The sequence below is a fragment of the Oxyura jamaicensis genome, chromosome 3 (assembly GCF_011077185.1).
Source record: "Oxyura jamaicensis isolate SHBP4307 breed ruddy duck chromosome 3, BPBGC_Ojam_1.0, whole genome shotgun sequence".
Classification (NCBI taxonomy): Eukaryota; Metazoa; Chordata; class Aves; order Anseriformes; family Anatidae; genus Oxyura; species Oxyura jamaicensis.
In genome coordinates, this window is record NC_048895.1 from 117,017,324 (window position 1) to 117,042,932 (window position 25,609).

The following is a 25,609-nucleotide window of genomic DNA, read 5'->3' on the forward strand; positions in this document are numbered from 1 at the left end:
TGCTGCGTGACTGGGGCTGGCTCACGCTTGTCCTCCCCCGCTCGATTGCAGGAGTTCACCACTTGCATCCTAAATGCAGGGAAAATAAATAAAAAAAAGAAGTTATTCTGCAAGACGCTAGGGCTCTGCGCTCCTTGGGCTGTAATTAAGTACATCGGGCATATGCTTAACGTCAGCGTCTTGCCAAGTCAGAGCCTTCCGGACAGCTCTGGCCCTGGGAAGGGGTTTGTTTATGGGCTGCTGGCACACGACGAGGAAGCGGAGACGTCCTCGGCGCAGCCTGCAGACCTCGGTACACGTTGAAGCAAACGCGCTGTTATTTGATCTCCGGCAAAGGACCCGCAGCGGGGAGGAACTGGCTCGTTCCCGTTAGTGCCCCTCGGCTAACCGCGAGGCAGCTCCTCGTGCTCCTCGCAGCTGGCCGCGCGAGGGAACTGTGCTTTGAGGTCAGCCCCTCTGGTGGGTTCGGGTGCCGCTTGCCCCCGTCGAGGAGCTTTGCGCGCGTCTGAAAATGGGCGTAAAACAATCGCCAGTTGGGGAAGAGAGGGAAAAAGCAGTTAACAAAAGCGGTCATTGTGTGCCAGGTGCCGTGAAGCCAGCTTTGATGAGAAGACAGGGAGGGGATGGAGTGATGCTGAGAGGCAGAGGGAGGTTGCCCACGGTCACGGAGTGACTCCACGGCACAGGACGTTGATGTCCAGTCCCTGTGTCACTACCGGGACCCGCTGACCGCCTTTGCTTCCGTTGCAGGCGTTGGACGGCTTCTTCTTCGTCGTGAACCGCGAGGGGAGGATCGTCTTCGTCTCCGAGAACGTCACCAGCTACCTGGGCTACAACCAGGAGGAGCTCATGAACACCAGCGTCTACAGCATCCTGCACGTGGGGGATCACGCCGAGTTCGTCAAGAACTTGTTGCCCAAGTCCCTAGGTAAGAAAGCCTTTGAGTTGGGTTTTCCCTCCCTTCTTCTACAGCAGGTTTGTTCCATTTTTGCCTTTCAGTTCTGCAGTGCCTGGTCGTGGTTTGACCTGGAAGGTGCTGAGCTCGGGCTGTTTCTCAAGTTATTATTGCTGGGCTATCAGCTGGTGCTCGGAGAACGCTGCTGAAAATGCTCCTGTGCCTCCAGTGGAGCTGGAGGTGACCAGCACTGGTAAATTGGTTTTTGGGCACTGAAATTCAGAGATCCGCCCTACCCACAAACCTTTACCTGCCGAAATACATCCTACCTCTGAAATACCCTGTTTAGGAACAAACAGCAGTCCTGGTGGATGGCAGTCTGGAAGTAATCTCTTGGTCTTAGGCTGCTAACAAAACTCGTGCGGTCGGTGCCGCAGCTCGGCGGTGAGGCTCCACAAAGCCACCTGGGTTGGAGCAGGGGAAGGGCTTTGTTTAGGGGTTGGTGTAAAGAGCCCAGCCTGATCCCATGGACCGCTAGGTCGCTTGCCAAAACACGTATCGCTTAATCGGCGTTTAGGCTCGTTTTTAAAATAACGTGCTTACTCAACGGCACCGAAACTCCAGCGCGAGCGTCTCCCGCACCAGAGCCCTCGGCGGCCTTCATGAAACACCCGGCTGCAAAAACTTTGCCTTTGACGGGGCACTGCTAAGGCTGGTAGGGCCAAAACCCAGACGAGGGGTTCGCTTCTCCCAGTTCGATGAGGGTTTTCTCCCAGATGGAGGGGCTTTGTTCCCGGCTGCCCTGCTTGGCACGGGCTGCCCTTTGGGAAGGCTTCGCTGGATCTCCGTGGTGCACAGCCTCGGAGTTTCTCTGCCTCCTGTCCTCCACACCGACAGCTGGAAGTGTCACCCCGTGAAGGCACGTGCGTGGTGTTAGAGGCTTTTATTCCTGGACTTGATGCAGGCATCCTTCATCGGGCTCTCAGGATGCTGCCGTGCAGCAGAGGAAGAGGAGCTGCGGAGTCGGCGTGCGCTCAGGCAGACGGGAACGCAGTTCTGCAAGCAACACCGAGCTGAAAGCTTCAAGAAACAGCCCGAGCTCGAAGCATCCTGCGCAGGGATTCAGGGCTGGTGCCGACCAACAAAATACAGCGGGTGTTTTGCCTACGGAGAGGGGCTTTTCTCTGCCATCCTCCTCCTCCCCGCAGCAGAAAGCACTGCACCCGGCGGCAGATGGGTGACGCAGGGGAGGCACGCTGAGCCGCGATCCCTCCCCCAGCGACACCTTTGAAGAAATAAGCACGATGATCAAAACGAAGACAAGCCTTTTCCAAATAGCTCGCCTTAAAAATAGGGCTTCTTTTTTCCTTGAAATTCACAGTTGTCTTCCTCCAGGGTAAGTGCAGTGCTGGTTTTAACCCCCTGTATATACGGCCGTGCGTCAGTTTGAGCCCGTGGAGCTTCAGGCTTTGTCTCTTCCCTGCGGTTTCCCAGCTGAAGGCTGGGAACAGCTGTGTGTTTTCTTTCGCTCGGGTGTTACAAGCCCCTTGGCTCTCCTTTGCAGATCAGGTTGTACGAGAGCTTCAGAATCTGCTGGTGGCTTAGCTGGAATATGGATATTTGCGGAGATGTTGGAGGGGGTTAGCAACGCGAGCCTTCCAACAGGTGGCTGTTTTATGGATAAAAAAAAAACAGGTTATGGGAAAAAATCGAAGCCAATTCAGCAGCTTTACCAAAAACCAGTGGTTTAAATTCCAGATTTTTGTCATTCCGAAACAGCCAGATAAAGTTAGCAGGATGCTTTGGTGCTGTTGTTCCCACTGCTACCGAGGCGCGAGAGCCCATGCCGTCCTCAAAAGTGACTTTTTACTGCTGAATGATCCCCCAAAAGCACTGCTTGATAACAGAAACGTTGACCCGACCGTAACCGCGTGCTCAGGAAACCTGGGATGCGCCACGGTGGTTGAAGCACTTCCGAGGAAAGCCAGGGGAAGCTTTAATTGCTGTGTGCTGCACCGCCGTGAAATCGCGGCGAAGCTCCTCGTGGGCTGGAGGCAGCAGCAGCCACTTGGACCAGCACCAGAAGGTCTCGTTGCGGTGCGAGCAGCGGGGTGACTTGCCTTTCCTTCAGCCCCAGCACTGTAGAAGGAAGTAAAGAGGAAATCCATCTCTTCGGGGATGCCCAGCTGGAAGCTGGCTTGCTGCAGACGTCCCAGGAGCATCATTGCAGGAGGATTTCAAGCACAACGGCAGAAGTCAGGAGTCCTCCCAGGCTCTGGAAGCGTCTCAGCCACCCGGTGCCTCAGTTTCCCTGTGCGTAGGATGGAGATGACAATGTCAATGAGCAATGGCTGTGTACAGAACAATTCATTAACATCAGTGTGATGGCTCTCACGATGATGTTCTGACCTCAGCGTGGGTTCTAGGTGCTCTTATTCCCTGTCTGGGATCATGGACCTGCTCCTTGGGTCTTTGGCAGGCTCACCAGCCATCCCATAACTGGGTATCCCTGGCTGTGGCACTGCTGCTCCTCCAGAACTGAATTCAGCAGAGCTTTTTCCTTGTCACCTGGAGAGTCCGCCTGCAGGCAGCAGCGGCCGCCAGGAAACCCGGCCGTGGTTAGGGGGCACCCGCCGCCGCCGCCGCTCTCGGCTCATTCTGGTTCCCAGTGGGAATGGGGACCGCTGCTGCCGTGCCAAGGTTTGCTGAGCAGGGACACGCCGTTCAGCTCTGCCTCAGGATCGTGCTGGTCGAATATCCCCCAGGAACCTGGGGCAACGTGGGCACAGCCTGGGCTGGTGCAAACACCGATCCGCAGCAAGGATCGGAGCTCTGAGCCGTGGCGCCTCGTCTTGGCAATATGTGAGTACAGATGTGACTTCTAACACGCCCTCTTCTCCTCCTTTCTCCCTCTCCTCCCCAGTAAACGGAGTTCCTTGGCCTCAAGAAGCGACGCGGCGCAACAGCCACACCTTCAGCTGCAGGATGCTGATCCGGCCGCCCGACGAGCCGGGCGCGGAGAACCAGGAGGCTCGCCAGCGCTACGAGGTGATGCAGTGCTTCACCGTGTCCCAGCCCAAGTCGTTCAAGGAGGAAGGAGAAGGTAGGGCAGAGCATCCTTAATTTCCAGCCCTGGGAAGGGGACAGGGGCGAGCTGCCCCTCGCCAAAAAATGGGCAGGCTGACTTCTGAAGGGGCTTTGCTGAGGGATGCAGGGTTGCACGCTGTGGGTGCCAACGATGCTCTGTGGGCTGCTTACAGTTCCCTTTCCCTCTGAGCGGATGCTGTCCAGCCAACAAGGCTTCCCTGACTCTCCAGAAGCAGCCTCTGGTCTTGCTTAAGGAAGGAGAAATGCCACTTCATTACCAAGCAAAGCTCTCTGGCTGCACAACCTTTACCTGCTGAGCTTTTTCTCAGCAGGCTGGAAAGGGGGAGGTCGTTGGGTGAGCCCGAGGTGTCGTCACACCCTGATTAATAGCGAGTAGGTGCCCAAAGACACCATCCGGAGGATTCCCAGCCCCATGAGCTGCTGAGCACCCTGCTGCCGGCCTGGTTTCAGCCAAATTCCAGGTTTCAGATCCCCGCGGGGACTTGGGACAGGCCCCGGCAGCAGCAGCGGGGCTGCTTCCTTCCCACTGCTGGGGCGCGGAGCAGGAGAGCAGGGGAGCTTCCCTGCAAATGCCATAACTCTCGTTTCTGTGTACCAGCTATTATTTTCCAGCACATTAGCTGAATTAATCCACTGCGGTTTACACAGGAGATCATGACTGGAAGGAATAAATTATGGTATTTTATGACCAAATACTTTGCCTGGAGCCGACAGTTGCTGGCTTTTAGCGCTGACTTTTATTGTACGGTACTGCCAGATCCAAAAAGCCTTTACAATTAATTTCTCCAGACGCTGGGAACTTCTCTCTCCCAGCAAACTTTACAGAGTTTAGAGAGGGCCTCCGTGCTTTGAAGGGCTGGAGGACTGCTCGGGGTAAACACTTCCAGGGCAGGACGTGGCAGTCGAGCACCGCAGCGCTATTTTAATTGCAGTTGGGAGTTGTAAGGTCTGACTTGCACGTTCCTAGTCCCTTCTCCTTCTTCTGCTTTGGCAGATTTCCAGTCATGCCTGATCTGCATCGCGAGAAGATTACCTCGGCCGGCGGCCGTCACCCCTTCCGAATCCTTCGTGACCAAGCAAGACACCACAGGTAAGGCCCGAGCGGTGCTGCTGGGGCCGTCGGAGCTCCTCCTGCCTGGCAGCGTCCTTCCCGAGCTGTCCCTGCTGCTGTCCCCACATTGTGTCCCCAAGGTCCTTCACCGCAACGTGCCCTAGCGCTCTCCCGAGCCTTCGGGGAGGGTGCTGAAGTCCGGGTGCTGCTGAGAGGTGCTGGATTTGCTGCTTTCCTCAGCCTGCCAAAGGAAACCTGGACTTGTGTCCCTTGGAGGGGTGTCCCCGGGCGCAGGATGTAGTCCCAGAGTGGTGCTGGGGCTTGGAGCGAGAGCGAGCTACGTACAGCTCCAACCAGCTGCCTACTGGGAGCGGTGTGGTTGGCACTGGGACCTGGAGACATCCTTCTCCCCTCCTCGCCTGGGTTTTTGTAGCACCTCCTGGGTTTTTTTTGGCACCTCAGCCGATGGGATGTGTCGTACCCATCCCGCACACGCAGCCGCTCTCCGCTCTTTGCTGTCGGGGTGCGTCGAGGTTGCTGATGGATAGGAGGGAAGCAGTTATCACCTTTCAGATTTCAGTTTGCTCTCAGCCAAATACCGCTTTCTGCTTTGCTGTGGCCATTCGGGTGACCTCCTTTCTGATAGTTAATCACCGCCGTGGACTTCCCAGCAGCCTGCGAATCCTTAGTGACTGCTTCCCAGCTCTCTGCTACCTGCCCCTTGCTGGAATACCAACCAGCTTTGCAAGGCTGCCTGGTTTTTTGTCTCGACAAGGGAGAAAACAGAGTGGGCACGGCTGGGGAGACCTCCCGGGTGGCTGGCAGGGTGCTGGGGGTGAGGCCAGCCGCCCCCACGTGGCATTTGGGGACCTCAGCGGTGAGGGTGGCTTCCCCTGGAGGTCTTGTGGGTGAGGGTGAGGTGTCCGTACCGGGATCGTGCTTCCCATGGCCACACTCCTGGCTCTGGTCCCTCCTGCTCAGCACCGGGGGGCTCAGCCTCGAGCTCAGCACCTCCAGCACGACTCTCCTCCCTCTTTCACAGCTTGTGTGCAGGCACCCGCCTGCGGACCCCTTTGTGCAGGAGCCGAGGGATGCATTCTGCAGCACCGCTGTGCTCCAGTACCGTGCCTTTTCTCTCTCTCCACCCAGGTAAAATCATCTCCATCGACACCAGCTCCCTGAGAGCTGCCGGCAGGACAGGCTGGGAGGATTTAGTGCGGAAGTGCATCTACGCTTTCTTCCAGCCCCAGGGCAGAGAGCCATCTTACGCCAAGCAGCTATTTCAAGAAGGTAACGGCCTCCCCTCCCCGGCTCCCTCCCTCTCGTGCTGAGCGGCGGTAGCTGCAGCGCGAGGCTGCTGCACGGCCCTCGTTGCTGGATAAGTGCTTTCCGGAAAAACAAACGCCGCAATAACAAGCGCCGGGTGCCAGAGGGAGAGGTGAGATGGCTGAGCGGCCCTGGAGGAGCTCTTCCAGCCGCAGAGGAGCAGAGCTGGCCCAGCGGGAGGTTCCCTCGCACCCTTCAGGAAATGACACGTTGCCACGGGCCAGATTTGGGCGTTACGTTCAGCTCAATGTGTTTTTTTTTTTTCCCTGTGCCGTATGCAAATGCCGTCCCCAGTGTCTCAGCGGAAGAAGTTTACGCTTCTTCGCGCTCCGTCGGCAAGGATGCTCGCAAAAAGGATGGCGGGACGGCGGGAGGTAGCACAGGCAGGTTGCCTGGGCTTCTGGAGAGGTTTCATTCAGGCAGGGCTGCAGGGGAAGCGTCCTGCTGCGGCTCTTGGTGCCTGGCTGGCGTTCATCCACGCTGGACGTGCAGCGGTGGCCCCTCTTAAGCTCTGAACACTGGAGGGTGGTGCTCGATGGGTTTAGGTGGGTGTAAAATGGTGAAAAAAGAGCTGGAAGAGTAAGTGTAGCACCACGGCCTGGCCACGGGGTTATTCTGGCCTCTCTGATTCACTTGGAAGCAGCTGGGTCTAAGGGGTTAGCCAAAATGCAGCGTGTGGTTTTGGGTTGCTGTGAAGCTGCTCTTGTCCCCGTGTTGCCCCAGGCTTTGTCTTCTTCCCCCCTGCTCTTCCTGGTGCTCTGAGTGGTTCTGCTCGGGTTCCTAAGGGCCTGTCTGTCTTTTGGGCTGTCTCCCTCAGTGATGACCCGTGGCACGGCCTTCAGCCCGTCGTACCGATTCACCCTGAGCGACGGCACGGTGCTCAGCGCCCACACCAAGTGCAAGCTCTGCTACCCCTCCAGCCCCGAAATGCAGCCCTTCATCATGGGCATCCACGTCATCGACAGGTACGTTCCCGGTACCGCCGCCGCGCTCGGGCTCCGTACCAACGCCTGGGGGTGACCCAGGAATCGAAGCACCCCTTCCCTGCAGCAGCAGGAGGATCCGCTCGTGGTGTTCACGGTGTTGGTTTGGAGATGTGAACCCTGTGGGGGATCCAAGCCCAAATGGCAGCAGAGCAGCAGCTCTGTTGGGTTTTGTTGATGATGGATGGCCGTTACGCAAAGAGGCAGCGCCGGGCGTTCAGGTAGAGGTTTAGAGACATGCCTGAGATTTCTGCCTTGCCCTGGAGAACTTAGACCAAATATTTCGGGAGGGAGAGGCTCTGAAGAACTGGCTGAACAGGGTGAGGTGAGGCTGCGGACCTGGGCCGTGCAGGAGGAATGGGAGGAGGTCGGGGTGGAGGGGAAGGGTGGTGGAGCACAGAGCACAGGACCCGGAGGAGGTGATGTCTGCAGGACTGAGCCGGGAGCGGCCGTGCTCCAGCGTTGTGTCACCTTTCTGGGAGGTGGTAAAGCTGCTGCCCTCCTCCCACGCTGTTGACATGGATCCAGGGCTTGCAAGCTGCTGCTCTCCAGGCTTCAGATCTCTGCAGAACAACAACGACAACAACAAAAAAAAGAAACAGGGTGGCGGGAACTGCCTGAGCGATACCAAAGGTTTGAGCCAAGCCTCTCGTGACTCTTCCTTTCCTCTCCCCTTTTGTCTCCGGCAGGGATCACGGCATGCTGTCTCCCCAGGAGAACACTAACTCGGCGATGGCTCTTCCCCGGGTCAGCCCCTCTCTGAACCCCAGCATCTCCCCGGGGCAAGGCATGGCCCTGCCGCCCTCCATCCCTCCCTCCAACGGCAGCATGCTGGCCACCGCCGGCAACCAGCAGCAGCCCGGCGCCGGCCTCCACAGCAGCAACTCCAGCACCAGCCAAACGAGCTTCGGGTGTTCGCCTGGGAACCAGATAGGAGCCAACGTTGCCTTAAGCCAGGGACAAGCCGGTCCCCCGAACAGTAACCACACTTTAAACCTCAATAGCTCCCCCATGAATAGCCCGGGGATTACCCCGCCGCAGTTCATGTCTCCTAGGCACCGGGTCAGCCCGGGACTGGTACCCCGGCCCAGGGGGCCCAGCAATCCCTTCTCCCCCCCCATGCCCACCATGCACTCCCCCGTGGGCATGACAAACAGCGGCTGCGGCGGCGGCGGGGGCAGCGGCGGCGGCGGCGGCGGCTCCAGGTCCTTTCCCAGCGCCCCCATAAACTCTATGCAGGGGCTAAACGAGGGGGCCAGCACGCCGGTGGGCTACTCCACGCCGCCCCCCGTGCTGCGGCAGCTCGGCTCCCAGAGCTCTCCCGGCCGGCTCGGCATGCAGCCCATGAAAACGGAGTCGAAGGACAGCAAGGAGATCGCCTCCATCCTGAGCGAGATGATCCAGTCCGACGGCGGCGGCGCGGGCGAGGGCAAGCCGCTGGACTCGGGCATGCTGCACGGCGGCGAGAGGCTCGCCGAGGGGGAGAGCAAGTGCTCGCAAGCCACCAGCCATAAGCTGGTCCAGCTGCTGGCCACCACGGCGGAGCAGCAGCTTCGGCACGCGGACGCGGACACGAGCTGCAAAGATTCGTTAGCCTGCGCCGGCGCCCCCGGCACCTTGGCTGCCGGCAACCCTCCGAGCAGCACTTGTCCCTCCTCCCACAGCTCGCTGACCGAGCGGCACAAGATTTTGCATAGACTCCTTCAGGAGGGCAGCCCTTCGGACATTACCACCCTGGCCATGGAGCACGAGAAAAAGGACAACGTCCCCAACCCCGCCACCACCCCCACGGCTCAGAGCCAGCTCGCGGGCAACCCAGAAATCAAGCTGGAGCCGGACGCGCTGAAGAAGAAAGACGTCAAGGATCACCAGCTGCTGCGCTATCTGCTCGACAAGGACGAGAAGGAGCTCGCTGCCGCCCCGGCCCTCAGCCTGGACGACGTGAAGGTGAAGGTGGAGAAGACGGAGCAGATGGAGCCCTGCAACACCGCCCCGGTGCCGCTGGCCAAGCCTCCGGCCGCGGAGGAGGTCAAGCTGGAGTCCCAGGGCCAGGTGAGTCCGTGCTGGTGAGACAGATGCTTGCCGTGAGCATCCTCACAGCTTTTAGGGTCAGCACTGCCAAAAAGTCGGGGTTTTTTTGGTGTTTTGCCCCACTGCACCCCCCGGAGGGAGGTGCGGATGAGATGTCACCTTCTCCAGCGGTGCCACCTTGTCCAGCACCGGAGCCGTGCCCTGGGGTCTGGGTGCTTCACATTTTGGCAACCCAGACCTTCAAGGCAGTGCCAAGAGAGAAGGGAAGAGGCTTCAGCGAGGTGTGTAAAAAGGAGAAAGAAATGGTGCTCCTTGCTGCAGGTGGTGGGCCTGAATGGCGAGGAGGCCATGTGCGCCTTGCCAAGTGAAAGGCTTCTTAATTCTGCATCTCTGGGCACATTCAGGGCTCGCGTCCCTGGGAATTTTCAATCTGTTGCCCTCTTGTTGGCTGAGATTAGCAATTATACGGGCCTTTTAGTTATCCTGAAAGTATTATTAAATCGAATAATCCAGTGACAGATCTCTGCAATAGAGATTTGAGCGTATAAATATTCATTACATGCGGCTCTGAATAGAAGAGATTTCTTATTTTTGAAAGCCGGGGGAGATGGTAACATGGATAAGGCTGCTTAATCCTTTTTAAGCGACGAGAACAGAGAGGCTGACGCTCGGAGCGAGGCTGATAGCCCGCTCACCGGCTGTGTCAAACAAGGCTGCCGAGCCCGAGAGATACGGCGTGAAGAACGGAGCACGCCGCGAGCCTCGAACGGCAACCGCACAGCGAGGCTCTTAACAAGGTCAAGGGCTCGCTTCGCCGGGGAGCTGCGGTCAGCGGTGCTGCAGGAAAGTGGGGATCTGCCCCGTGATCTCTTCCCCTAACGTGCTCTCCCAAGTTGTCCAGCCCCTGCCGTCCACTTCTGGGACGCTGCCGTCGGGTTGGGTCCAGCACAGGGTTGCACCGTGCCCGCTGTAGGGCTCCAGAAAGCAGAAAAGGGCTTGGGCTCGGAGGACTCGGAGCCTGGCCGTGTTTATAAGCCCCTCTTCTCCGCTTTTGGAAGCGAGCTCGCGTTTTTGGACCCGTTCGTGGCTTTTCCTATCCAATATCTCTCCCCAGACAGCTGGAGAATGTCAGGACTCGTACGTCGGACCGTAACGAGCGCTTCCAAAGAGTTAAGAAAAGGCTGGAGAGGGCTTGTGGAGTCTTAAACCGCGTGCTCGAAGGAGCGAACAACCCTTAACCGCTCAGCGTCCGAGCGCAGAGTTCAGCCTCCACCTGGTTTCTGTTAGTTAGATGGCTTCAGCGAGGCGTGGGGAGGGGGAGCTGCCATTCCAGATAAAATCTAGCACTTGCCCGGGATTTTGGTTTTCATGTTGAAATAGCAATTAGGAGCGACAGCACGGTGGGGCGCGCTCCGCAGCTTGCCGCCGGCCTCCCAGCAATTCTTTCCTTTCCGGATTTACCCGACAGGAACGCCACGAGTTAGCTCGGAGCCACCTGTTCTTGGAGCGGGAGCAAGAAATGCCTGAGCGGGAAAAGACGTACTCACTGCTAGGAGGAATTTCAAGAGTTAAAAAAAAAGAATACAGAAGAAAAGACAAGGTTTTAGAAAGTCTCTTGGTCCTTTTGCTCGAAGGCATGAGCTGAGCTCCAGGTGGGTTGAGAGGAGATTTTCCTGCAGGTCGGCTTGCCTTCCACCTGCCCTCTGCACCTTGCCTGGGAGCGCTCAGCTCCTCCACCCCCCGTGCACCGAGCTGGGGCCGACCTTAGAAATAATCCCAAACCAAAGCTTTGTCTTCTTCACTTGCTCTTTGGTTTCGGAATCTTTACATTTCTCCAAAAGGAAAAAAAAAAAAAAAAAAAGTCTGGTAACGGTCAAAGATCCTCACTGGTGCCTCCTAGAACCAGGGCCCTGCAGAACATCGCAGTCAGCTGAAGCTCGCGATAAAATCCCAGGATTGGACGTGAGGATCCTGATCCTTGACGAATTTCTGGTCGGACCCTGCCTCGTAATCATTTCCGAGAAGACAACCGCGCTCCTTTTGCTGTGAGGCACCCCGTGCTCCTCCGGGATCACTTCCCGGGCTCCCAGGGATGAGGATGCTCAGGGATGCTCTGCTGTTTGCAGCTCGCTCCGTACCAGCTCTCCCAGCCAGCCAGCACGCTGCTTTATGCCTTTTTCCCCTCCGTGTGCCTGCTTCCCCAGCCTTTTCCCTTCCCCAACAAGCTGGGGGAGCAACCTCGTGCCCAGCCTGATGCCTTGTCGAGTTGAAAACTTGAGGAACTCCACCTGAAAATGGGCTTTATCGTGAAAACCCCACTGCGAACCCAAGCACAACCAACCCTGGATGCCTGTAAATCGAGGCATCGATGCCCGCTGCTCGCGTTAGGCTTTTCATCACCTAAACATCATTTCATTCTCCAAATGCCCCTGGAAAGAAAAGAAAAAAGTGTTTTGTTTTTTTTTTCTTCTGCTCAGGTACAGCCGTGAGGCTGTAGAGACAGGGAACAAAACGTGCACGAGGTCAAGGAGGAAATCTGCGACGCTGCTGGGGCTGTCGGTGGGGTCTGTGGGATCCCAGCCCCCCGGGATCATGGTTTTGGGGAGCATCTTGGGTTCGGGAGGGATGGAGCTGGGTGCCACAGGTCACCTGCAGCTGCTCTGGCATGGCCTCTTGGCAAAATGAGGCAAAAGAAGGTTATTCAGTCATTTTCCTTCCCTTGTCACGCAGGCATGTTTTAATTCTTTTACACGACCAAGTAGGATTCGGGAAGAAAGCTCCCGGCGGAGGACCTTGGAAAACGACTCCGGGAGCCAGGGAAGGGCGAAGGCATCCCCGGGGCCGGATCCTGGCCTCGCCACAGGCTGTGCTGGGAAGCACGCAGGTGTTTTGCACCCCTCTGCCTTTAGGAAATCAGCTGCTATTTGTCCTGGGCACGGGCTGTCAGCCTCAGCCCCGACCCGTCTCAGCAGGCACGGGGCCATCGCCTGGCTCCGGCCGAATTTTTCCGTCTTCTCCTCAGGTCTTGTATCAAACCCAAAGGTTTCTCCAGTGCTTTGGAGGTGCCTGTTCATTACGCCGTGTTAATGGCCAGCCTTTCTGAAGGGTGGCTCGTCAGGAAACGGCCCGTGCCCTTAGATTTTCAAATCCTGGTTCCCCTTGAGCCGTTTTTCCTTTTAGCTCCTTGATCTGGGCCCCTTTAATCCCACCCTGCTGCTGAACGGCACCGCCGTTAACATCCTCCGGTGCAAATCCCTTCCCGTTTCCCATTTATTCAAGTCCCCGGGCCAAACATCCCCTCGGCCACTCTCGGGGGATGAAGAAATAAGGAAAAACTGTGATATTTCCATATTTCACCAACCCACCGACGGTAATTGCCTGCCCGAGGCGGGCACAGAAGCGCGGCTTCGGGCAGTGGTTCCGGAGAGTCACTTCTGCTTCTTGGGCCATTTTTTATTCTCATCGTTTGAGCATCAGCCTACGCGTGTTAAAGCAAATGAGCTCTCATTTGAAACTGCTGCTGGTTACGTGTGGCCCCTCAATACCTGCTGGAGCCGTTAATAACGGTGCTAATTGCAGCGTGCGCCCCTCTGGAAGCTGCAGCCATAGATGAGGCTTGGTGGTGAGGCACGAGGGTCCCTGTCCGAGGGTCCGTGTCCTGTTCTTTGTCTCTGGGAGGACGTGGAGTCACCCGGGGTTATCAGGACAAGCCGACACCAGGCCCTGCTTTGCTTCGTTCCAGCCCGGTGCCGCCGTCCCCTTGGGCGCCGTCCCCTTGGTGACGCCCCGTCCGTGTCCTCTGGGGGCGATTCTTTCCCGCGGGGGCGAGTTTTTCTTGGAGGTCGCCAGCTGAACCTGGGTGCCAGCAGGGAGGCAAATCCAACGGGCCCTGGGATGCAGAAATAATCCCAGCTGGGCACCGGGGCCACAAGCACGTCCTGGAGAGCTCGCCAAGCAACCCTGGGACATCCGAGGCTCTCTGCAAGCCGAGGGCTTGGGGAGCAGCGTTTCGGAGCTGCGTGCGTGCGAAAGCAGAGCTTGGTCTTGCCGATGCATCGTGGCGGGCTCGCTCACCGAATTGTGCTCTTCTTTCCCCAGTTTGCTGCCGAGCTGGAGCAGCTGGACCAGCTCCTGCCGTCGCTGGAGAAGGCAGCCCAGCTGCCGGGCTTGTGCGGGCCGGAGAGGAGCGAGAGCGGCGTGGCCGTCAAACCCGAAATGCTGGCGGCCCCCCTGCAGCCCAGCACCGCCACCAGAGCCCCCGCGGGACTCAACCGTAGGTGTCCACGGGGCAAAGCCACAGCTCGTTCCCAAACCGGGTCCCTGGGGTGGGAGCACAGGCACCCAGGGGTGCCGCCGTCCCGTATCTGGTGTCAGGGGGGATCTGGGTTTCCCCCCCCAAAGAGCTTTGATGTGAGTGAGAGGGTGGGGACACAGCAGAGGTGTGCCTGGTCACACGGGCTGAACGCACTCAGGACCAGCGCAAAGGGGTTAAAAGAAAAGAAAAACCCCTGTTTTTTTCCCCAAAGCGAGCAGTTTGACCCCCAGAAATCAGGATTTGTCTCCTGGAGGAGCCCACAAGCAAATCAGAAATTCGGGGTGTCCTGCAGGAGAAACACATGGAGCTGTGGCTCCTTGCTGTCCCCGTGCCCGTGCCGGGGCTGTAACAGGCTCAGCCTCCTCCAGCAAATGGGAAAAGCAAAGTTTTTACCAACAAGGGCACAAATTTACCTGTAAAACTGCACCCAGCAGCTTCACAGCCGTGGTAGTGCTGGTGGTTGGAGCTCGGGAGCTCACGCTGCGCGCTTGCCTTGATGGGCAGCCCCGGGCCAGCGTTCACTGCCAGCCGTCCTCACCGGTCCCCTTCTGTCCCGTGCCAGTCCCAGCACAGAGTGCCAGCCTGGACCGCCCCCCTGGGGCTTTTCCCACCCCACCTCTGATTTTTCCTGGTGCACGGCTAAAATTACGTGGCGCATCCCCGGCATCGCCGCCCTTCGTGCCGCTGCAAGCTGCGCTCAGCCCTGAAGTGCAGCTTCTGCTAAAAAAAAACAGGCACTGGGGGGGGTCCCAAATTCCAGCATCGGCTGCCCCAAGGCACACGGGGTGAGGCAGAGCAGGCTGGGTGCTAAAAGGGGTGAGGGCGACGGGCACAAGTGGCACAGATCCCAGCAGCATCGGGGGCACCGTGCCGTGCGGAGGGGGTCAGAACTCCAGCCCTGTCCCCCCCACGTTTCCCCCATCTGGTTTATAATAATTATTTTTTTGATGCCCGGCCTATTATTGTTATTATTTTATGCCTGGTTGCTTATTTCTAACTGGAGCTGCTGCGACTGCTCCATTTTTTAACTGGTTTTCAGGTCCCAGCCCAGCTCTACCTTCCCGGTGGGACTGCGAATCCCTCGAGCGCTGGGTGCCGTTGCGCCGAGCCCTGGGGTTGAGCTGTCTTGTTATTTCATTCATTAATTTGCCGGTTTATTAATTTTGCCTGCTTCCCCAGCTCTGAGCAGCGGGCAGGGCGTGCAGCCTGCTCGGGCCCCCTTCGAGTTCTGCGACCCTCTGGAGCCGGCTCAGCTCAGACCCGTGGCTTTCCCTGCAACCAACGGCAGCAGCCCGCGGCCCCGCGCGCCGGCCGAGCAGGGCAGGGGAGCAGTGACGGGACCAAACCCCTTCCCGCCCGACCCAGGTACGTGCTGCCACCGGGATCCGCTCGTCTCCGCCATCCTCAGGTCGCGCTGAGGCTTTCTGGCAGAAAAGGCAAGGCGAAACGCGACGTTAAAGCGCTTGGGGAGCTTTTTGGGGCAAGGTCACCCCGTCGCAAACGGGAAAGCCGAGGAGCGGCGCTGATGCTCAGCTTCTGGGTGCTGGAGAGTCGCAAGGTGGGCTTAAAAATGCCTCCGAGGTGGTGAGGTGGCGTAATTCCGTCTGCTTTTTCTTCTTGAAATGACAAAAAAATGCTCTGGGATGGAGCACGGCCATTCCCGGCGCGTGGCCCCGCGTGCCAGCCCCTCCATCCCTGCCATCCCAAGGTTACAGACCCAAACCATCCACCTCGATACAGCCGCTTCAGGCAAGTCGGGGGCTCGAGTGTCCCTCCTCCCTGACAGCTTTCACGAGCAAAGAGCTTTCGAGCTGTGCTTGTTCTTCTCTCCCTTTCTGCATCGTTATCTCAGACAGAGGAACGACCTTGCTTGCCATACCAGCCCCGTACAGGCGGGCAGAGGGAAAGGCTTTTCTTGCCAGAGCCTCTTGGCCAGGGTTGGGGGTTGATTTCCTTGAGCCCTGGAGCTCCCGCTCTGCTTCTGGGGACACGGAGGAAGGTGACAGGGTGCAGTGACGGGGTCCTGCTCCTGCCCAGCAGCTCAGCCGAGCAGGCAGGAGGGCTGCAGGAGCAGCAGCCTCACCTCGCCGTGCTGAAATCGCCGTGTAGGCACCCACGGCAGAATGCCACCCACCTCGCTGTGCCCCCTTCCCGCAGCCCTGCGGGGTTTTGGGCGCTGCTCGATGCATCGAGCGGTGCTAAAGGGGACCTGGAAGAGGGACCTCGCAGAAACCCAGCGGCCCAGCTCTGCTCCTTCCACGATTGCGCAAGCCACAGCGCGTGCAAGAGCGCACCAGCCCCAGATCTTTGCTTTGCTCTGTGCCTGTGTCCCCCTTTTTTTTTTTGACATCCAAGTTTTCCTCCCCCAACAAATCCCCTCCAGGAGAGGCAGGAGCCAGAGCTGAGCTCAGAGTCTGCAGCTTGCAGTTATTTAACATCATTTCACATCAGAGGAAGCTTGCCCTTCCCTTTTCCCCCCTCCCAAACCGCATTCCTTCCCATTTTTTTGACGCTGTCCCTTTCTTTCCTCGATGCCCCCAGCCCGCCGAGCTGCTCAGCCCTACAATTTTCCTCCCCTTCCAGCACGGTGCCCGGCACCAGCCCCCCGCACGGCTCCCATCCGCGACCTGGCTCTGCCTTCCCCCTGCTCGATGCCGCTGCGCGATGCCACCCAAACTTTGGGGCCACGTGCGAGCAGCCAGGGCCTGATGTTCTGCTTGTTTTTTTTTTGGGAAAAAAAAAAACAACTGCAATTTTCAGCAAACCAAAAATCCCAAATGGGGAACTGTTGTCAGGCGAGCGGGGAAGGGTTGGAGCAACTACACCGCGGCTGCGCCGAGCCGGCCCCGCCGGAGCTGCCGCCGCCGCCGCTTTTATCCGCCTGTTGCTGAGCAACCTTAAGGCTTTTTTTAAGACATTTTGAGAAGCGAAGGAGCGCCGCCGTGCCGGATGGAGCTCTCCACGTTCCCATCCCAGAGAGCGAGTGGGCTCGGGGCTCTTGGTTTTGGAAATAAAGCCCCCGGCCCTGGCTCAGCCTGGGCGCCGGCATCGCCCCACGTCCCCTGCCTGGACCAGGCTGGGCTCGGGGTTTCTCTCCTGTTCGTTTGGGGAAGCTCTGCTGGTGCCGCCCCATGATGGGAGCTACCCACGAGAAAACGGTGTATTTGTGGGGAAAAGGATTGGCTTTGTCAAAAGAAGGAAGGTTTTCAACTTTGGTAACCACCTTTTAAGCATTTTCCCTACAAACTCGGGGCCTTTGGCATTGGGCTGGCCACCTGTGGCATACTCCAGGACTGGATTTATTCCCCCGTTCCCATCTGCGTGGGGCTCCGCGGCCAGCTGAGCCAAGACGCCGTTTGATCTTCAGTCCCAATTCCTATTTGGAATGGGATGATGTCAGGTCTCCAGCTGCATAAATCTCCCTGTCCCGGGCTCGGGCTCCAAGTTCTGCTGAACTTCAGCTAATTGCGTTGGCTCCTTGCCCTGCACAAATTAACTTTCCTCCAGAACAGAGTCAGAAGACGCCGGTGGGTGTAGGGCTGCTTCACCTAAAATCCCTGATGGTAACCACCGGCCTTCAGGGATGAAGCCTTCGACTTGACTAGGTCTTGAAAACCTTCAAAACCTTTCTCTCGAAAAGAGAAACTTGGATGGGGTGAACATTTCCGGAGCGTGGCTACGTGCTGGGTAGCGCCCTACGGGTCTGGTGCGTGCCCAGCAGCTGCGTGGGTGCTCGCCCCGAAGTGACCAGCGCAGATCCACGGCTGGCAGCTGGAGGAGCTCCGACAGGTGACTCCTGGCTGTGGTGGTTTTACTCGGGTGGGCGGCCGAGCTCCACCACAGCCGCTCTCTCACTCCCCCTCCTCAAAGAGGAACAGGGAGAAAATCCGATGAAAGGGGCTCAAGGGTTGGGATAAGGACGAGATCGCACAGTGATTGTTGTGATGGGCAAACCAGACTCAGCGTAGGGAGATAGGAAGATTTATTGCCTATTACTAACGAGCTAGAGAAGTGAGAAACAAAGGAAAGAAACCAAAAGCACCTTCCCCCCCCCATCCACCCTCCTCCACCTCCTTCCCCCGAGCGGCGCAGGGGAACGGGGGAATGGGGGCTATGGTCAGTCTATAGAAATTCTTCTCTGCCGCTCCTTCTCGGTCCCTCTCGTCCCCTGTGCTGTGGGGTCCCTCCCACGGGATGCAGTCCTTGCTGAACTGATCCAGCTTCCCACAGGCAGCAGCTCTTCCAGAACTGCTCCAGATCTGGGTCCGTACCACGGGGTCCATCCCTCGGGAGCAAACTGCTCCAACCTGGGTCCCCCACGGGCAGCAGCTCCTGCCAGGTCCCCTGCTCCTGCGTGGTCTCCTCTCCACGGGCTGCAGGTCCGGCTCGGAATCTGCTCCGGCAGGGCTCTTCCACAGGCCTCACTCTCCATCAGTGCAGGTCCCCCTGCTCCACCGTGGTCTCCTCCACGGGCTGCAGCGTGGAACCCTGCTCCCCTGTGGTACTCCATGGGCTGCAGGGGGACAGCCTGCTTCACCATGGGCCTCACCACAGGCCGCAGGGGACTTCTGCTCCGGCGCCTGGAGCACCTCTCCCCCTCCTTCTTTGGTGACCTTGGTGCCTGCAAGGCTGTTCCTCACTCCTCTCACTGTCCCAGCTCTGTGTGGCTCAGCATTTTTCTGTCTTAAATCTGCTCTCATAGAGGCACAAAAACATCACTTATTGGGCCAGCTCTGGTCAGCAGTGGGGCCCTTACCAAACGTGGGGCAGCTTCGAGATCCTTCTCTCAGCAGCCACCCCTGTGGCCCCCTGCTACCAAAACCTTGTCACATAAACCCACTACAGGCGGGCCCAAGGCCCGACACTTTGGGGACTTGTCACGCATCGCACAAGCTGTGTGACTTGGTGGCTCTGCTTCCCGATAGCTCCTGTCACTCTTTTTAAAGCCCTAAGCCCTCTTTTCCCCTCTTCATCGTTTTTTTCTTCCGTGCCGGTGAAACGACAAAGCCCCCGCGCCGTCCCCGACCCGTCGCGGCGCAGCCAGCAGACGTGAGCTGCATCATTAACGGGGGTGGTTTCGTAGTCCCAAAGCTGGGTTTGGGGTGCTGGGGTGGGACGGGGTGCTCGGCAGCGTGCTGCTCAGTCTCTGCAGCACCGCGTGCTGCCGCACAGGTCCAGCACCGTTCCTGCTGGGGCTGCTCTGCGTTCGTGCCCTGGGATGGGGGCTGGAACTGGCAAGGTGAAAGATTCCCTCTTGGTTTTTGCCCCCCTGCCTGTGAGGGTGCCCAGGTACCTCTGGGGACAAGCCTGAGCTCTGTTTCTTGAAAAATGACGGCTAGCAGAGGGTTTAGCTGCAGACATCACAGCGTGATGGGCACGGGGACGGCACCTCACCAGCATCTTCGCCCCATCCCCAGCAGGTCCGAGCACGGACGGCATCCCTCTGCGCATCCCCCGAGCCCTCCCCAGCACCCTAACCCCTCTCTCTTCCCCTGCTTCTCCCCCCAGGAATGGCTGAGCTGGAGATGGGGGTGCCGGATCACCAGTTCGGACAGCCGGGCATGGGGGAGCAGCTCCCGTGGACGGATGGCAGCATGGCACCCATGAACCGAGGCGCGCTGAGTAAACCCGATGAGTAAGTACCGCGCCTCGGGCGGCTTCCTGAGCTCTGGCAGGACACCGGGATGCTCTGGTGATAGCTGGGATAAAGAAATGGGGTGTGCCCTCGCTTCACTAAGGGTCTGGAAACCCAGCAAGCTCAGGCTGGGAGGTGCTGGGGCTGGGGAGGTGCAGGGGTTGCTGTTTCTTTAGGGATACCCATGTCAGCAGACACGGACGGTGAGACATCCACGCTGTCCGGACCCATATAACCCCAAATATCCATGCTGCACATCCCCACTGGCCAACATTTGGGTTAGCATTCGCCAGCAGCCTCCCGTGCCGGGGTCAGCGGTGGCACCTGGAGAGCCAGGGGACGGTTTTGTACTTTCACCTGGCCGCAGCTCTTTGCATTCCCCCGTGCTTGGCTTCAGCTGAAATAATTACCAGGGGTCCAACAACCCCCCGAGGACCTCTGGCCACCTTTTGGGGTCATCACCTGCCCGATGTGTGCCCTCACTCCTGGGTAGGAGAGGATGCAGGAGACTGCAGGTCAGTTATTTGGGGACAAGAGGCCAGGAGGGTGCTGCAGGTCAGTTATTTGGGGACAAGAGGCCAGGAGGGTGCTGCAGGTCAGTTATTTGGGGACAAGAGGCCAGGAGGGTGCTGCAGGTCAGGTATGTGGGGACAAGAGGCCAGGAGGGTGCTGCAGGTCAGGTATTTGGGGACAAGAGGCCAGGAGGGTGCTGCAGGTCGGTTATTTGGGGACAAGATGCCAGGAGGGTGGGGAGCCCCGCTGATGGAGCTCCGTGCTTGCTCCCCTGCCACGCAGGGGGCACCTCGAGGTGCTCTCCGAGCCATCAGCACTGGCAGCAGCGTCGCAGGTGGTGGCAGGACAGAAGGCGAGTCTTTCCCCTGGCCCAGGGGTCCTGAACCTGCTGGGTGAGGAGCTCGGTGAGGATCCTCTTACAGCTCCCGCTGCCCAAATCCAGCCGTGGTCTGGGGAGAGGCGAAACTTCCTCTGCTAATGAAGCAGACGAGCACTGTGCTCCAGCCGTGAGGAGGATGCGTGTCAGAGCCGCGTTTGAGCAAGGCAGGAGCCAAAGATCTTCTTCTAGGGGCTAAGTTTGGATTAATTCCTAAAACCTCGTCATCTGGCCCAAGGAGAGAGCCGCCTAAGTGGGCTCTGCTGCTGCACTCGGAGTTCTGCTCGAACAAGTCAGCTTCTCCTTGCTGGAGTGAGACGGGAGATAAAACAAATCCCCGCTTAATTGAGGAGCAGCGTTTCCATCAGCCCGAGCCCTTGCTGCGAGGAAGTAACTCCCGTTACAAACCCTGGTGCACGAGATCCGTGGGGCAGATCTGACGAAGGGCAGAGCAGTTAGGGAAAACCGGTCTTGGTTTTAAGCTCCCGAAAATGCTGCTCGCCTTGCTTTGTTGGGGAGAAATGCCCTTCCCTTACTCAGCAGCCTCGCGCTCCAAGCACTGAGTCAGGCAGCCGTGCTGGAGGCATTTTTTTTCCTCCCCAGCCAGCACAGCTGCGAGGAAGGGAGCTGGATTTTCTCCTGGCTCACGCAGCAGCAGGATTACGAACTGAGTCAAAGAGCAGGGCCCGGGCTGGTGCGAAGGGCTTGGGACGCGCACGGTAAGGTCGCACCTCTGGCAAGGTCCCTGGGCAGAGAGGTGTGAAAGGCACCAAAAGCCTGGCGAGTGTTTTGCAAGTCACTGTTTGCTTTGCTCAGCCTTGCTGGGGGAGAAAGCAAGCAAAGAGTTGCTTGCGGGGCTGGCTGATGCCCGGTGGGGCTTTCCATGGCTCCATCTGTGCCCCCAAGCAGCAAAGGCAGGCTCCCCGCGTGACGGGAGCCACCAGCAAAGCCGGGACACAAACTGGAACCACGAGGACGAGAGGTAGAGAGGGCTGCTCGTGGTGGCGAGCCTCCGTCCCTCCCCGAATTACGTCTCCAGGGGACTTGGCTGCGACCCGCACGCTTCCATCTAGCGGCGTAAACTGCAAAAACCCAGCTTGGGCTCGAGCTGAGAGCAGAGGCGCTGCCAAGGAGAAGCCTCCCGGCCGGGTTTTGCACCAACGCCGCGCACCAGCGGCGGTGCACTAAGAAATATTCCCCAACGAACTACACTTGGGCTCCAGCCGGGACGTGCCCGCGGTCCAAGCAGCTGCTGGGTCCCTGGAGGAGACCCCGGCCGGAGCAAGCAGATCTTGCAGGGCTGGGGAATGAGCTGGGGACTCACGCACTCCTCCGATCCCCCCGAGGTCAAGGATGCCACCGGGGGCGCGAGGCGGTGGCTTCGCCGCTGCCATCCCGTGCCAGCTGAGATGCCCGAGGTGGCCGGGGCATGTGCGGCAGGCGGGAGACCTTTTGGAGCAGTGTTCGTGCCGAGGAGGTTTTTGTTTTTTTTCTGGGACCTCAGGCAGCGTTGGCTGAGCGGCCGAATTCCTCCCACCCGGCGGCACGGGTCTGAGCTGAGTTGGGCGCCCCACGCTGCACACCCAACGTGTGCTGAATCAGGGCTTTCACCCCGAAAAAAAGCCAGGACGGTTGTGGTGGAGAAAAAACACGAAACAAATAGGGCTTGGGGCACCTGCCTGGGGGTCGCCTGAAGCCCACCGAGCCTGGTGCTGGAGGAGAAGAGGGGGGGGGAGGGCACTGCCGTGGTTTGGGCAGGACTCGGAGCTTTGTTCGCTCCCTACAGGCTGTGTTGTCCCGGGATCTCTTTATAAACCTTGTGCCATCCGTGTGCAGCTCCGGAGAGATGTTGCCAACCTGGATTTATCCCCTCGCTGCCTGTTAACCTGGAGGAAAAGTTTGGCCTCCCCTTTCTCTGCAGTAGCGGTGCGTTTGGGCACCGAGCTTTGGCCCTGGGGCTTCGGGTCTTGCTTTGACACGGAGCAGCAACCAGCAGGGACCTCGGCCGCAGGGCAGGCAGCCCCGCTTTTCACCTCGGCCTCCCTGCTTCCCTCTCTGCCCCTGCGCTGCGATTTGAGACGTCCCAGCACCGAGTGTTTTTTTTTTTTTTCTTTCCCCGGCTTAAACTGCGTGCGTTGGCTGCAGCGCTCCTGGTCAGATTGGCTCCAGTTGCTTACTGTACATCTGGTCCTCATCTGGAGCTCAAGGGATAAACATGTCTGCTGCCTGGGAACCGCTGGCATGTTCGAGCTCTCTCCTTTGTGCCTCTCTGTGAGCGTGATGTGCCACGGCTCCCCTCCTTGGGTCAGGCCCGGCAAATCCGATGGACTCCAATTAGTCACGTCATCGGAATGTCTCTCCTTCCATATTAATCTTATTCCCAAAGAATATCGAGTGAGCTCGTCAGAATTGTTATTTGATTTGATTTGATTGCAGCTGAAAGGTTCCCCTTGCCTTCAGCTGCTTCTCTTCCAGCTGTCCCAGCGCCTCCCCGGCCTCCCCGCTTTCGTGCCTGCACAAGTTTTGCCCTGCCCAAAAGCTCCCGCGGAGCAAAAGCGCAAAGTTTCGCTCCCGAACCCGACCGAAGCCCGCTCCTGGCTTCGTTCCTTGGAGGATTTGGTCCTGGCAAGCAGCTCGTGGTGCTGCGCGGGGTGGGAAGCCGGCGGCGCCCGGCGGAGCGAACCCCGCGCCTCCGGGGCTCGGCGCCGCTCGGCTTTGACAGGGCTCGGCCCCCGCCGCCTCTTGGCAAACGTTGACGTGTCCCCTTCGGCTTCTTGTCCCCGCAGCCCCTGCATCACCTCGCAGCTGGACGAGCTCCTGTGTCCTCCCACCACGCCGGAGGGCCGCAACGACGAGAAAGCCCTGCTGGAGCAGCTCGTGTCCTTCCTGAGCGGCAAAGACGAGACGGAGCTGGCCGAGCTGGACCGAGCCCTTGGCATCGACAAACTGGTGCAGGTAGAGAGGGAGAAGGGCTCGGGGCTGGGCGGAGGGGGCGGACGGGGCCAGATGCCGAGGGCTGACGCGGGCGTGAAGGAGGATTTCCAGCATCTGCCAACAGGAGGCCAGATGTGAGCGGGAGCATCAGATTCGGAGAGGATACCCGAGACGGTGCCGTTCCGCTGGAAACGTTGGAAAGCAGCCCCGTGAAATCCAATAGCCCGCTCTCGGCTTTTTATTTTTGTATTTTTTTTTTTTTTTTTTAAAATCAGCCCTCCCCCGTGAGAAAAGCTAGCCTGAGCGTTGCCGGCCCCGCGCGGCTCATGTGTCGGGTGGGGAAGAGCTTGGCGGGCCGTCCCGCTTCCCCGCCGCGCTCGGGGGCGTTGAGAGCGCGGAGGAGCCTTCCAGCTGGAGTCCCACGGGCAGAGATTCCTTCGGCCTTCATTGTGCTGCCTAATAATATATCTCGTGGCCTGGCTGGTATTAAAACCCCGCGGCCCTCGCTGCCGAGATTGGCTTACACCGCAGCTGCCCCTCAGCCTCGAATGTACCCGCGGAGGCAGATGCCGGGGTCGCTGCGGTGTCGCCCTCGTCGTGTTTGGATGCTGCCGCGGCCCCCGGAGGCATCTGACGGAGCTGGGTTTCCGTGGATAACGGGGCACGGCGCGGGGGGGAAGCCTGCCCGGAGGACGAACAGCAAAGGGGAGGTGGAAGATGAGATGGATGGCCTCGGGGTTTTTGTAGAGCGGGTGCTTTTGCCGCGCCCCGTCGCGCTCACACGCACGCTTTTTCCAAAGCGACGAGCCCAGCCTGTCCATAACGGCAGCGCCCCGAAAAAGAAAGCTCTGCCAGCAGATCCCTCCTGGTGCTCTGCGCCTCACCCTCCACTGCTGAAGCCCAGGGACGTCCCAGGAGGTGGCACGTCCCCTTTTCACGAGGGACCTGGGGGACCCAGCAATGATTCTCGAGAAGCATTTGCCTTCCAAAACCAGGTCTCTCTCACACCGGGCATCCAAAACCCACAACCGCCTTTATTTTTCCCCTACAAATGCTCTTAGGGGTGGGGAGTTCGGCCCCTCTGCTCCTACCAGAGCTCTTGCCAAAGCTGGGTGTTTGCACGAGGACTTTGCAGACGCTGGATCTGAGGTGGCCCCGACCATGTCCCGGCCGTCCCCGCGCCCACCCGGCCGAGGAGCACCTGGCTGGGAGGATTGTCTCATGTTTGGAACCAGCCCCGGCTTCGCTGCCGTCCGGGGATCATTTCATGAATGCAAACCTTGGGCTTTTTTTCCACGGCTTCAGATGAACCTCCGGAATATTTTAAATAGCTCCGTGAAATATTTCCTCGCCGTACACGTTCAGAGAAGCGGCGGCGTCAGCATGCAGGAAGAAAGCGCGCTGATGGTTCCCCTCCAGGAGATGTTGTCGGCGGGGAGGAGATCCAATCCCCATGGGGACGGCTCGGGGATTTACTCCGGCTTCATTTATTTTTATTTTTTTTGCTTTTTAGGCCCAAATATCTCAGGCCCCCGCCAGCTCTGGCTCTGAGGGCCGAGCGCAGCTGCCTCGAGCCGCGGGCTGGGCTCCGGCAGAGCGGTGCTGGCACCCGCAGGCAGGCACACGGTGGCCTTGGGGGCACTTTTGAGCCCTCCCAAAAAGTCTTTCCTGGGGTCTCTGCTCCAAAGCAAGACAAATAAAATCCTTCCCATCCCTCTGAGGGTTGCGGAGCCCCGGGGAGCGGGCGTTTAGCCCCCTGGGGCTAGCGCTAGCCCTGCGGCAGCCTGCCCTGGCAGAGCAGCATCTTTTAGGGCGCTTGGCTGGGGCCGTCCCCCACACCCGGCCGAGGGATGGGGTGGCAGCGCCCTGCACCGCAGCGATTTCTTTCCAATTAAGTGATTTACCGAGACAAAGCCACGAGTGCAGAGCTTCGAGGGGCCCAGCTCGCGCAGCGTCCGTCCCCCCGCCACCGTTCCGGGCTCGAACTCCGCCGGGCTCCACCGTAAAGCTTTCCTTTTATTTCCCCCTCCCTCTTTTTCCTCCCCCAGGGCGGCGGGCTGGAAGCCCTGACGGAACGTTTCCAACCCCAGCAAGCCACCCCGCAGCTCCTGATGGAGCAGAAGCCCGGCATGTACCCCCAGCCTTACTCCTCCGCCTCGCCCACCGCCAACCTCCCCGCCGCCTTCCCCGGCATGGTCCGCCAGAAGCCGTCCTTCGGCCCCGTGCCGGTGCAGGTGCCGCCGCCGCGCGGCGCCTTCCCCACCACCATGGCCATGCAGCCCCGGCAGACGCTCAACCGGCCCCCCACGGCCCCCAACCAGCTGCGGCTTCAGCTGCAGCAGCGCCTGCAGGGACAGCAGCAGGTAAAAAGCCTCCCTGGGCGGCTGGGAGGGGATTCAGGGAGCCGGAGGGGAAATGTTGCCGCAGCTCCGCCTGACCCCA

General features: G+C 59.2%; 1 protein-coding gene across 9 annotated transcripts in view; it reads left to right on the top strand.

Annotated features, from left to right (window-relative positions):
• Positions 1 to 25,609, top strand: part of NCOA1 (nuclear receptor coactivator 1) — a 111,269-nt gene that overhangs the window by 79,742 nt on the left and 5,918 nt on the right. For all 9 annotated transcript variants that reach the window (XM_035322620.1, XM_035322627.1, XM_035322629.1 and 6 more), the window contains 11 exons: positions 751 to 928; positions 3,819 to 3,998; positions 4,998 to 5,093; positions 6,204 to 6,344; positions 7,198 to 7,345; positions 8,053 to 9,415; positions 13,493 to 13,667; positions 14,889 to 15,074; positions 19,218 to 19,344; positions 23,020 to 23,188; positions 25,216 to 25,530. In XM_035322620.1, the coding sequence (XP_035178511.1) occupies positions 751 to 928; positions 3,819 to 3,998; positions 4,998 to 5,093; positions 6,204 to 6,344; positions 7,198 to 7,345; positions 8,053 to 9,415; positions 13,493 to 13,667; positions 14,889 to 15,074; positions 19,218 to 19,344; positions 23,020 to 23,188; positions 25,216 to 25,530 (3,078 nt within the window). The remainder of the gene's footprint in view (positions 1 to 750; positions 929 to 3,818; positions 3,999 to 4,997; positions 5,094 to 6,203; positions 6,345 to 7,197; positions 7,346 to 8,052; positions 9,416 to 13,492; positions 13,668 to 14,888; positions 15,075 to 19,217; positions 19,345 to 23,019; positions 23,189 to 25,215; positions 25,531 to 25,609) is intronic.